Source organism: Pelmatolapia mariae, linkage group LG4 (genome assembly GCF_036321145.2).
Source record: "Pelmatolapia mariae isolate MD_Pm_ZW linkage group LG4, Pm_UMD_F_2, whole genome shotgun sequence".
NCBI lineage: Eukaryota > Metazoa > Chordata > Actinopteri > Cichliformes > Cichlidae > Pelmatolapia > Pelmatolapia mariae.
Window position 1 is genome coordinate 9,480,001 of NC_086230.1, and position 12,548 is coordinate 9,492,548.

The window sequence follows — 12,548 nt, forward strand, 5'->3', positions numbered from 1 at the left end:
GGTTACGTGAGATGGTTTTACTTCCTTGCTTAAAAAGTTTAAAAGCTTCTCAGACTGTTTTTCTATGACTCAGGGATATGTTGCTTGAACATTGGAGATAATTTTAATTGTTTTTAAGATTTGAATGCATTTTTTAACTGTTACCTGTTAACTATTTTCTCACAGGTATAAGAACAGCTCAAAAGAGTTGACTAATCGAGTAAAAATGTACATTTGGATACCCCTTTTACTTAATGTGTGTTTTCTTTTAGGGGGGGTAATCTTCTGCCAAATCTATGGTGTGTCTTAGACATTTATACTGTAAACTAAAGCATACAGTATAATGCAGCAACCTCAGTGCTCTGTTATTAACTTTAGTCATAGACTAGACTTTTTTTTTTTTCTTTTCTAAGTTTGAGTTAAGGAGGCCTAATGGCATGTTGCGGTGTCTAGCAGACAGTCAGTCTCTACAGTGATAGAAAAGAGACATGATTCACAAGTGACAAACTTTAATTCCGATAAATATATTTGTAACCTGCTCTACACTTTACTGTATTTGATTGTGAAGGGGCTCCATTGTTTCTAATGTCTGAATCTAATGTGATCTTGTCACCTAGCTGAAAATGAAATGTAAAATGCCATTTCAAGTTTCATTTTCAGTTGCACATTCAGTCTCCTTTGCTCATATGAATCTACATGCAACAATTAATCAAGCTGAGAAAGTTTTTTTTTCCTTGAGGGGGGTCAGAGTGGAGGGTGACTTGAACAGCATGACTGATGCTGCTTTGGTTTGAAGGGTGCTTCAGCAGAGTGCCTGCTTGCCAACAAGTGGGCTTGAGCCTGGGTCATGAAGATGAATCATTGCCTTTCTTACTTGTTGGCAACTCTTCATCCTACACTAGAGTACAAGAGCACATTTTGTACTCCTACAGTATTTGTTGCTTTAATGTTTGTTTTTAGTAGATGGGAAGAAGACAACTAAGATTTCTTGCCACCTCTACCTCATACGCAGCACTGCTGAAACCACAGGGTGCACACTGTATGCTGATTTCTTGGATGAGTTCTACTTCATCATACATAGATCAGGCAAATCAGTCACTCGCACCATCACATGTTGCTCATGATTGTGCGCCCAGGGCGCTGTTTCTGTCTCAAAATGATCCACCCTGTGAGTCAACAATTTATGCAACCATGCATGCAGAACTTAATGTAATCAAACACACGATGTACAGTGGATGTACAGTATATGGAGTGTGTGTATTACAAAACTGACTTGGAGTTTCCAATATCTCAAAGATATTGTGGGTAATAATCAGTCTTTGCTGTTGACTTTTTCATTAAATCTTCTCTTACTGACGGTGTTTCAGTTGAGCATGGCCTGGCTGTTAGTGATACAGTTAATGGTTTGATTTCTGCATATTAGTCTGCTAGTGTTGCTCTACAAATTTCTGTCAGTTGATCCAATAGTCTGGGCCATGCAGTAATTTGTGATCAATTATTTAGGAAGCATGAATGTGTGCTCCCCAGATCTGCTCTGTTGATTTGACCCCACCCTCACTCCTTTTCATAGCTATCATAAAGTTTTGTGATTCAGGTAAAACTTTCCCTACCATAAAATGTACTGGGATATTGTTCTCGGATTTAGTCTTACATTTATGATCTGAATTTTTCTGTAGACCTAGGATGACCTGGAAAAACTTGAATTAGAAGCTATAAATTCTCATACAGCCTACCACCAGATTAAACACCTTTTTGTCTTGTCTTGTTATGCTCCACTTGCAGTAACTATTCAGCTTTGTGTTTGCAGAGAACTGAATGATGCCACACAGTATTAGTCTGGGTAGTCTGTCTTTCTAAAGGCTTGTTCTTAAAAAGCCAGTTTTGTGTGCTTGCATCCATCCCAGAGGCTAAGGCCCTTTGACTTGTAGCTCTGACAGTGCTACATTCACTAGGGAAAACACAGTCACTCTTTCTTGTACTTCATTGTACTACAGTTTTCCCTGTATCCACTGTTGCACATGCGAATATGGACACATCTACCTTCCCACACTTCATTGCATTTTCTTTTTTTCCCCTCACTCTCTAAAGCCGCTCCCTCATTGAGTAATGCTGGTCTTGTGCAGGGTTAGCAGCTGGGGAGTTGAGGGACAGCTGGCATTCTGCAGGCAAATAGATCCACATCACTCACTGCGCCAACAAGACAGCTGTCTGGGGATGGGCAAAGGGTAAATTGTGAATTTAAGTGGAGGGGAGGGGGCCAGCAAAGTGGGAAAATGTGATTATAATAGAGGGGCACGTTGATGTGTGATGCTGCATTAGGGATGGGGTGCATACTCTAGCTAAAAATATTTTCTCCAAATTATGCAAGGAAAGTCTGATCCAAGATGGTGGGGGGATTTTAGCAGACGTTACTCGCTCAGAACTGAACCATCCTTCAACTCAGATTTCTGACTGGATGACAGAGTGGAGCTTAATGCTAGTACTGCTTTACTTAAAAGCTTCTTAAAGAATCAAACAAATGACAGCTTGGTTGTGTAACATGTGTGTCACATATTTATTTCATTTCAGGCTTTATACACTGCTGGTGCTGGACATAAGTCATTCTTGGATAGGATTTGAATCCTTTTTGTGTTGTCATTCACATAAAAGCTATGTGACTCTAAGCTAGAGCTTAGTTTCCTTCAAACCTACATGTCAAGATGCTTCTTGAAAGTATAAACATGGTACCAATGTTATGTAATGCATAATTAACTTTAAGGGGGGATGTAGTGTAATTCTTCAACTTATATATTTGAAGCTAAATTATCAGCGAAGGCTTTTCCACAAGGATATGGAGACCCAACTATTGGGGTCTGTTTTACAGGGCATCTCATTCTCAGTATTTTATGCTATTCACAGATCTCTATAATTGTCGGTTTCAGTCAGTGGTGAGTGGTAAAGAAGGTTTGGTAGGGGAGCACCAAAATTCGAAGCTTTAAAATAAGTTTTCCCCTTTGTGTCAGGGAAACAAGGAATCCCTTTTCAAATTTCTCAGCTCTTCATCCCACAGTTGAACATTTAGCGAGGGCAGAATTATGCAACATGCCAGATAAATATCTGCCACTGATATCTCTGAATGCCATCTTATCTGCTAATATGCCGATCTCAGTCAACATGCCAGTATTGGCCAGTACTAATATTTGGCTGCAACACTGAGATTTAACGTTCTTGAGCATTCCTTATTTACATCTCCCTTCTCTAAGAGTAATTTTTGTTCCTGCCTGCTGTTGTTTAGAATGGCACAGATGTGAGTGCGATGATCTCAGAGTAACACGTTGTGCTGCTGAGAATGGAGTACAAACACCGTTAGGCAACGTAACACAGGGGATTGTTCAGTAGCATTCTGTAGCGTGCTCCTCACACACACATTATGGAGACAGACTCTGCCCACAGAAATCAGGGTTACAAACCGAAAAAACTTGCGTTAAAAGCCACACTATCGTTGCGCAATTGTCAACATGCTGTCACAGGTATTTTCTGAAGTAGCTTCTGAAAATGAGGATGTTCTCTGTCTTTGCAGTTAGATTTGTCATCAGTTATGTTCCTAATATTTGTGAAACACCTACAACCCCCCCCCCTACTCGGCAGGAAACTGTGTCTCATCTGAGCACATTTAGAGCATGTCAGGGCGAGCATGATGCAGTCATTATCTACCATTATACTCCCATCGCACTGAATCGGAGACAAGAAATATATGAAACTTCTGGTAGGCTCTGTAATTGACTAATAATAATAATGGATTAAGTGACGTGACATTCATTTAGATTAAGATTTGGGGTTAACATTGGGAAATGCCCAAATACTATTTTTTGGTTGTTGTGTTTTTTTCCCCTCCTTTTCTCTTGCATGACCTCCCTCACACGCATTCATTTAGAGGCACATTAAATTGTGACACACATGGTTGAATCACAAGCCCAGCACACCTGCACTGTGGTTCTGTCTTGTCAGACTTGAATGGCCTCACAGCTGTCTTGTGTCTCTCTGATATTACTAGCTTGTTAGTTTCTATAGCTTTAAAGTTTAGGGCACATTCATTGTTCTTTTGCCAGCTTAAATCTATGGTTAAAGCTACATTTGTTTTAAGTTGCAGGCTGCTTTTGCCTCAGTGTTTTTTGTACTTTGCTAATATTTACTAAAAGCTTCTCTAGTATGCAGTACAATCACCACCTTGACATAACAGGAAATTAAACCAGTTGCCGTAAGGCTCAATTTATAAGTTTGCTTTTCATTTGTTGACATTTTAACTTGAATGACCTCTCTGTTTTGTTTTGTTTTTTTCTTTTCTTTTCTTTTCCAACACCAGGTATTAAATGAAGAGTGTGATCAAAACTGGTACAAGGCAGAGCAGGATGGAAGAGAAGGCTTCATCCCCAAGAATTACATACAGATGAAACCCCATCCGTAAGTATTGTCACTTATGCATCTGTACTCTTTCATAGCAAATCATTAAATTGGACATATTAACTGATTTTTGAAGTGTGAACAGGGGAGCTTTTGTTCAGTGATATGCAACCTGAGCAGACTTGACCGAGTGTGAGGGTGAGAGAGAGCCCTTGAGATCACTCCTGGCTTGGTCCTCAAGAGGACAATTACCTCTGGACCTGTGTTTAGTGCCAAATTAGCTCTCTCTTTATTAATGTGCTCAAGGCCTCTTACAGTTAATTGAATATTGACCTCCTGCATCATTGCTATCAGATGTACCTTTCAAGGGAGATCTTATTGATCAGCCTTTTCTTTAGTGTGTGTTTGCCTATCATTTGTACAGATTTAACAACAATACTAAAGTGTTTGCAGAATTTTATTATTGTTATGGGGAATCGATTTTCAGCTGGGCTTCATGCATCTGTACTACTTCAGTCCGTCAACACTAATTATAATTGTATGATGGTTCTCAACAGTGTGGCCCAAAACTTTTTTTTTTTTTCCTTTTTAAAAACATGTTTCCTTATCTGCTTCATAATGAGCATGCTGTGAGCAGATATTGTGCAGGCCCTCTCAGACACAGTTAATCTGCTGCCATCTGAACCTAAAAACTGCTGAATTTGTTCCCCAGTTGCTTTCCGTAAATGTCAACATGACAAGCTTACTAAGTTGTACATACTTCTCACTTTCAACGCAGCACAAGTCAGATGTTCACTGAGAAAGACATCCAGGTTGTATATTTACTGTAATGTTTACAGATGGAAACTATTCAATACAGTAGTGAAGTAGAAATGGTAGTGACAGCAGTGATATCGAGTTTTCTTTGTTTTGAAAATAAAGAGCCAAAGCACCAGGCACTCGCACTCCCTAACAGAAATGCACACACAGCTGTGCTGTACAACAGTTCGCAGAAGAGCATTTCTGTTTCTCTTACCAGTAGTAATGGTGTTTTGTGGGTTATCCGTGCGGTTATGTAATAATGGAAGAACACAAATGGTTTCGATAATTCCCTCTCACAGAGGTGGACGTGTTTCTGATGCCAGTGCTTCTGTTTTCTTGGCTCCAGTAATTGCTCTGCTATTACTTTTATCAAATAGGGAAAGGGACTCTGCACAGGCTTACTGTCCTGCCAAGCCTGATACAAAGCAGATTAAGAGTTGGCCATTACATTATTGATCTTCACCTATGTGTAAAGGAGCCAAGATTTCGTCTTTGGGCTGACTATACTTTTTAATTATTTACACAAGCAAAAAGCCTTCACTTGCTTTGTCTCCCATTTTTCTCTTCCTCTCTCTGCCAGTCTTTATAAATCTCACTCACTGTGATATATTAAGCTGCTTTCACTCACAACAGAAGCACTGCAGCCCTGAACGTTTCTCAGCCTGTCCCACTCAGTCAACCTGGACCCTAAACAGACTTAACCCTGCAAGCTTGTTAGTACAGAATCTGTGTAGTGTCCATGTAGGACTAGATAAGCTAATAGTCTAATAAATTTGCATAGAACACAGTAGCGGACAGTAAGTGCTGTACCCAGCTTCTCAAACATTATTTTCACTAGTAAACAGATTTAACGATTGGTAAATGGTAAACAGATTTGCTATATTTTAGAAATGACTACTGCAAATAATTATCCCAGCATTGTCCTGTGTTCAAGTGTGTAAAAAGAAAAAAAAGAGTTTGCATTTTAAAACCTAATAAACACATCTCAAAACCTCAGATTGAATCACTCATTTCTAAGCCAATGTGAGAGTTGAGGTCAAGCTGTGTTTTCATTGCTCTTCATGTGTGGTTTTTAGAAAGATTACGAAAGTCTACGAGTCCCTTTTATCATTAACAGAACCTATTTAATTTTAATATGGAGATCACTTTCCTTTCTTGAAGATAGGACTGACAAGTGCTCGTAACTTTCCCCTTACTTCAGGTGTGTATTCATGAAACACCCCTTTTGGCTTAGTAGATGCAAAAGTCAAGTGAGGTTGCGCAATATTACTGTAAAAGGTTATCAGATAAGGTTTTAAAAGGGACCTACAATACAGATTTATAAATAACTTTCTATAAATAACGGTGTGTGTTAAACCTAAGTAGAAGCTTGCAGAAACATGTTTTTTAGTCATTTCTTAAAAGGAAAGACTTGTGTAGCCGAATTCCACAGACTGGGTTCAAAGTGACTCAGTAGGATGTTGTTTATGGTAAAAACAAAGTAAAAGTTGCTTTTTTTGTTATTTGTTTGTTTTCAATGGATGTAGTCTCAGTCATATTTTGTTCCCTGTATAACTGGGCTCGAAGCCTGCCACCTTTGGGAGAGCTTGGTGTTTTGTATCATCGGTCATGTGACACTGAGTCCTCTCTGCTTGCCTCTCCAGGTGGTTCTTTGGGAAGATTCCCCGTGCCAAAGCAGAGGAGATGCTAAACAAACAGAGGCACGATGGCGCTTTCCTCATCAGAGAGAGCGAGAGTGCACCGGGGGATTTCTCTCTGTCTGTGAAGTGAGTATCACATAGAAACAACTAGTATCACACTTGGTTATCTATAAATACAGTTTACTATTATCATTATATCAGCACATGGTTTCCTGACATTTGATCAGGTTCCTAAGTTTCCATATTTGGCATGTTTGAGTCATCAACAAAGCCACTTCCCTATTCTGGTGAAGTCTCAGTGATGCCCTCCAGTGGCCAGTGTTTGCCATGTTGGACCGGAGCCTTCAGTGTTCTTAACTTTACAGCTGACACACACACACACACACACACACATTTCCTCTTGTCTGTCTTTGTTCATTCTGTCCTTCTGGAAAGAACAGTAGGCGACATGTAAAGTTGATGCCAAGATATGGATCTTAATTACTGTCTGAACTGTTCTGATTCCAGTTAGTTGCTTTGGAACGAATGCCAATCTGTTACCAGCATGTTGATTCATTTGACTAATACTTACAAGGCTGTCAGACATCCCTATTTGATAAGTGGTGGTTTGTATGTCTAATTTGCACTGCCTTCAGGGCATCTAGGTACTTCTGTCAGAAGTTGTCGCTTACTGTCCCCTCTGTGACCTTCTCTAGGTTTGGAAATGATGTCCAGCACTTCAAGGTTCTTCGTGACGGAGCTGGAAAGTATTTCCTATGGGTGGTGAAGTTTAACTCCCTCAATGACTTGGTGGAATACCACCGCTTGAACTCAGTCTCCCGCAATCAGCAGATCTTTCTCCGAGATATAGAGCAGGTCCCCCAGGTAAGACGTGACACGCACATAGCGAAACGAGCTGTGGGTTACAAGTCTCTCTCTTCCCCCCCCCCCCCCCCCAAAAAAAAAAAAAAGATTGAAACCACAGTAGCATAAGGTGCAGAAAACACTAAGAAAAACATGCGGTCCAGTGTCTTTGACAGACTACTGTACGTAGATTTTTCTAGACACAGACATGCGTTTAGCATCTTGGTGTTCGGATTTAAAAGGACCGCACATGAGGGCAGAACCATTAAGACCAATATGTAGTTGTGCACTTTTCATTTTCACTTGCACATCATGCAGTGCACATGTGTGAGTGGAGGTAGTTGCTTTGATTTCTGACTGTTTAAAGGTATATGAGTAAAACTGAAATGTTATGTTGAAGCAGAATGGAAAACTGTCCCTCAAATTTGTATTTGTGTATTCTGAGGACATGTTTTTGCTTAGATCATTTGCATTAATATTTTGGAGATAATATTGAAATGAGTAATACAGATGCACGATTTGCCTGATCACACTGTGTTATGTTGTTCTTTCACTGGAGAATGCGTACACACAGCTGTCAGTGGTTGATTAAAATAGTCCACAGACCACACAAAAGGTTACCTGCTGTCCTGGATTCCAAATTGGTTATGAAAAAGGTTTAGAAAGGAGCAGCTGATTATTTGAGAATTGCAGTTGCATTTTCAGCTAGAGGAGATGATACTCTTCTGAAGCTATTAAAGAACTCTTGGCTCATGTGTCAGTATAAAAACCATAGATGGCAGCCAGAGGTCAGATAAAAATCTAGCAACTATTTCTGTAATGCGTGATCTCTTCTCTGACAACCCTGCCTATTAACGTGCAGCTGTGTTTGGACGCTCGGATTGAATCTTGATGTCACATTGAACTAGCAGTAGTGGTTTTGTAGTGGCGTTAGATGCGGTAAAGCTGCAGACTGAGGGACATGTTGCAGGGTTAGTTGCACAGAGGATGAAGAGGAAACATGAGTCAAACTTACATTTAAGAAGTTGCAGGTAAACCAGAGGAAGAGAGAGACTGATAGAGAGTCAAGTGTATCTGTGGGTGTCGGAGGCAGGTAGTGGGAGAGGACAGAGTGAGGTAGCAAGTGTGTGTGTGAGCAAAAGCTGCAGACTGCAGAGGTTTCATAAAGATCACAAAGCAGACTGTAAGAAAATGAAATGAAGGAAACTGTCGATTTTTGAAGCTTCACAGAATTGATTTAATTCGTTGTAGTCATGGATATTGTCTGTTATTGTGGCGTTAGGGTGTAGGGTGCTCAGAACATGAATTTTGTCTCGTTTACAGTTGACAGTCAGTGTGGATTCCAGTGTTTTTCTTTAGTTTCATTGCATCCCCATTGCTGCAGTTTTGCTAACCATCATCTTTCGATCCCGCAGAATCCCACATATGTGCAGGCACTCTTTGACTTTGACCCCCAGGAGGAAGGCGAGTTGGGTTTCCGACGCGGTGACTTCATTCAAGTCCTGGACAACTCTGACCCCAACTGGTGGAAAGGAGGCTGCCACGGCCAAACGGGCATGTTCCCTCGCAACTACGTCACGCCTGTCAGTCAGAACATGTAAACAGTCAGACCATGTAAACAACAACCACCACCACAACAGCAACCATCACCACCACCACCATCATCATCGTTTTCGATCTCATCTGAACCCCACCCTTCCCAAGCCCAACCCCCTTCCCACCTCTCTCTCGGCCATCCCACGATAATGGGAGCAAAGAGAACGCAAACAACTGAAAGACAGAGAATAAAAATGACAGGAGCAACGCTGTCGTGGGCGACGCTGTGTGGGTGACAGCTGAGCAAAAAAATCAACTTTTATATGTGCTGAGAATGTTCACAGTGAACGCCTCAGCGAGGACCGAACTGTCTTTGAGGGAAATCTAGATGCAGCATACATTAGCGTCCTGCTTCAACCGTGAAGATAACCAAATGATTCAACCGCTCCCACAGCTGCTTCTGTCTCCTCCTTAACTTCCTAACAGTCTGCCTTTCTTTTGTTCTGCTTTCTTTGCCACTTTTTGTTTTAATCAACTGAATGAAGAGCCTACTGATGAATCCTAACTCTGTTTTAAAGAAAAGAAAATACATAAAAATATATAAAATTTAAAAAAAAAGAAAGAAGAAACTGTTTTAGAAATGTACAAAAAGAAGAGAGGAAAAGATGATTGCATCAACAATACATAAAGTCTCCATGTTTAAGATCATTGGCACGAGAGAATTGTACATCAGCCTCAGGCTGCATAAATAAATCAATTATAGAGAGAAGTCATTTTTTTAAGAATATATATTATATATTTGTATGTGTTTGTCTGTTTTACCTCTCATCACAAATTGTTTTGGGGTTTTTTCCATTTGTAAATTATGTTCAATCTTCTGTCAGTCTGAATAAGACCTAGTAGCTCTAGAATGTGATGAATTGTCAATTTTGTTTCGTTTTTTTTTTAACCTTTACATTATCTGAGGGCTCTCAGATAAAACCACATAACATTTAAAGGGTCACAAGTTCCATTTGAAAAATGTTTTTGTCTGTAACGCAGAGAAAGTAAAGTCGATTCTCTGAAGAAGTCCTGTCAGGAAGCTAATGTTGACCAGCATAGCAGAGCCATGAATGCTGCAAGAGCTGTCACACAGAGCCCTGTACATAAAGGTCAGCAACCTTTCCGAAAGCCAATATATTTATTGCAGCCATTTTTCTTTTTTTACCAGGGCAGTGAATGTAGCTGACCGAGTCTATAGACACAAACATGAGGGAAGCTAGGTCGGAGAACTGAATTTCACAACCACGCAAGGGATTTTAAGACTTGTAGAGAGAAAAAAACAGCAAAAAAAAAAAAGTTAGTGTTTATTTGTGAAGAGACTGGTGAATGAGGATAAGTAGAGGCAGTTAACACATTCAAACACATTCATTTCATGCATGCATATGCAGACACTCTCCTCCTTGTAATACATGCACGTAGCGTAGAGGCTGAGTTCGGATAATCACGTTGTGTAATAATCACCAGTGTAGATCTGCAGCTGGCACAGATCAGCAGTTCAGAAACCTGAGATTGTCTTTTATGCTTCAAGTTGAGAGGTCATCTGTAAATGATGTAAAAGACTTTGTTTTTGTTTTTTTGTTTGTTTTCTTCGTTCCAAGTTGTGCTGCAGTAAGCACGGTGTTGTCATTTTAATTTCATGTCTGGTCCTGTGTGCGTGTGTGCGTGCATGTTTACCGTGTTTGTATAACTGGTTTCTGTTTTCTTGTTCTCTGGATAGTGCCTTTCTCTCTGGTGTTTCAGTGTCTCCGACCTGCTATTTTGAGCCCCCAACCCCCTCCTGCCCCACCCTCTCTTTTTGGGACCTGCCAGTCCTGCAGCGAGACAGTGTACATAATCCAAGATGTCCCATTCAGCAACACCCTTCCTCCACCTTCCTCCCGCATCAACCCACTTTCACCTTTCCCCTCACAAACATGGAACTCTTCTTATTTAAGTGTCTCTGCTTGTCTTACCTAATCATGTTTTGGTTTTTGCCCTTTTTTTTTTTTTTTTTCTTTTTTTTTTCTTTTTCAATTTGCATTTTTTTGTTTTGTTTTTTGTTTTTGTTTTCAATTAATAAAATGCAATTATTAAAAAATGCAAAGTTTTTGTAGTGTGTGTTCTTCTGTATTTGAAATTCCACAGGAACACAAGTTGTTGTTGCCTCAGAAATTCACTCAAGTATAGAAGCCTGGACAAGAGCAATGACCACTGGTACAAGGCAGACTTAATGTGCGTTTGCTTTTTTTCTGGCATACACAGTGGCTGCACTCAAATTAAATATGGCCTATAAAACTGAGGTTACCCTTTGTGAGTAGCCCCTCTGAGCCAAAAGCACAAAAGAGAGTCCCCACACAACTGTTCAAACCTGATTATGAGGGGCAGCAAATCATAAGACGTGGCTTGTTTCAGATTGGATTAAAGTGATTCTCCAATCCCAGCAAAAAGTATAAATAAATAAACAAGGACAATTTTGAAGAGTAAACAATGAAATGCTGCTCTAATAGTCCAAGAATGAAAATGAGTTGGCAACAAAACTTGTCGGTGCTAGCAAAAGCCCACAGTCATCCTGCTGCTTCACATCTTGCAGCGCCTCTGCGGCAGAAAAGCCTTGCATGCAAAGTTCCTCCATGTGCAGTCGTGTCAACTTGCGTCAACAATAAAAATAGAAAATGGCAGCAGCGCCGCAGGAACGCAAGCATTTCCTGAATTGAGTGTCACAGCCACATTTTTTTAATACACATTTCCCTGCTCTGTCTTCATTTAAAGACATAACGCATCTACACAAATAGTTGGATGTGCTGCTACTGGATTACCACAAGTTTTTTAAGGAGTTTGATCAGAACCACAATCATCTTTATTTTGTAAAGTTTATGTGGTACAGCAGCTTTGGTTACAAAAGAGAAGTAGCAGTCTAAAAAAAACACATGATGGTGATATCGATCTGCTCGTTTCAATAATTTATTAGAAAACTGAACTTTAATTTTCTAAACTGTTGCAGGTTGAAACACCTACGTGTTGTTAGAGACTTAGTAGAATGTAGGTGGTAACAGCAGTAAGTGTATATCTGTATGTATCTGTATTTTCAACCTGCTGCTGAGTAACCCGCATCACAGACTGACATAACGACAAAAATAGCATTTTGTTGTTTTGTTGTTGTGTTCTTGTTTTGTTTTTAAACTAAAGACTGCCTATAAAAGATGGTCATGGCTTCTATCTTTAAAAGATGCTGAAGTGACTCAAAGATGCATTTTTCTAACAAGGGGTTGACAACCCTATTTGTCACTTCATGTACGACCTTTAAACACAATCCTAAAATGCACCACAAAGCTGGATATGTTTTAGGGA

General features: G+C 40.0%; 1 protein-coding gene across 1 annotated transcript in view; it reads left to right on the forward strand.

The window, feature by feature from the left end:
* grb2b (growth factor receptor-bound protein 2b) overlaps window positions 1-11,229 on the forward strand; it is a 26,060-nt gene extending 14,831 nt beyond the window's left edge. Inside the window, exons 3-6 of the mRNA XM_063471341.1 lie at window positions 4,322-4,419; window positions 6,804-6,926; window positions 7,496-7,664; window positions 9,059-11,229. Coding sequence (XP_063327411.1) covers window positions 4,322-4,419; window positions 6,804-6,926; window positions 7,496-7,664; window positions 9,059-9,244 — 576 coding nt within the window. The 3' untranslated portion in view covers window positions 9,245-11,229. The remainder of the gene's footprint in view (window positions 1-4,321; window positions 4,420-6,803; window positions 6,927-7,495; window positions 7,665-9,058) is intronic.
* The last annotated feature ends 1,319 nt before the right edge of the window (window positions 11,230-12,548 follow it).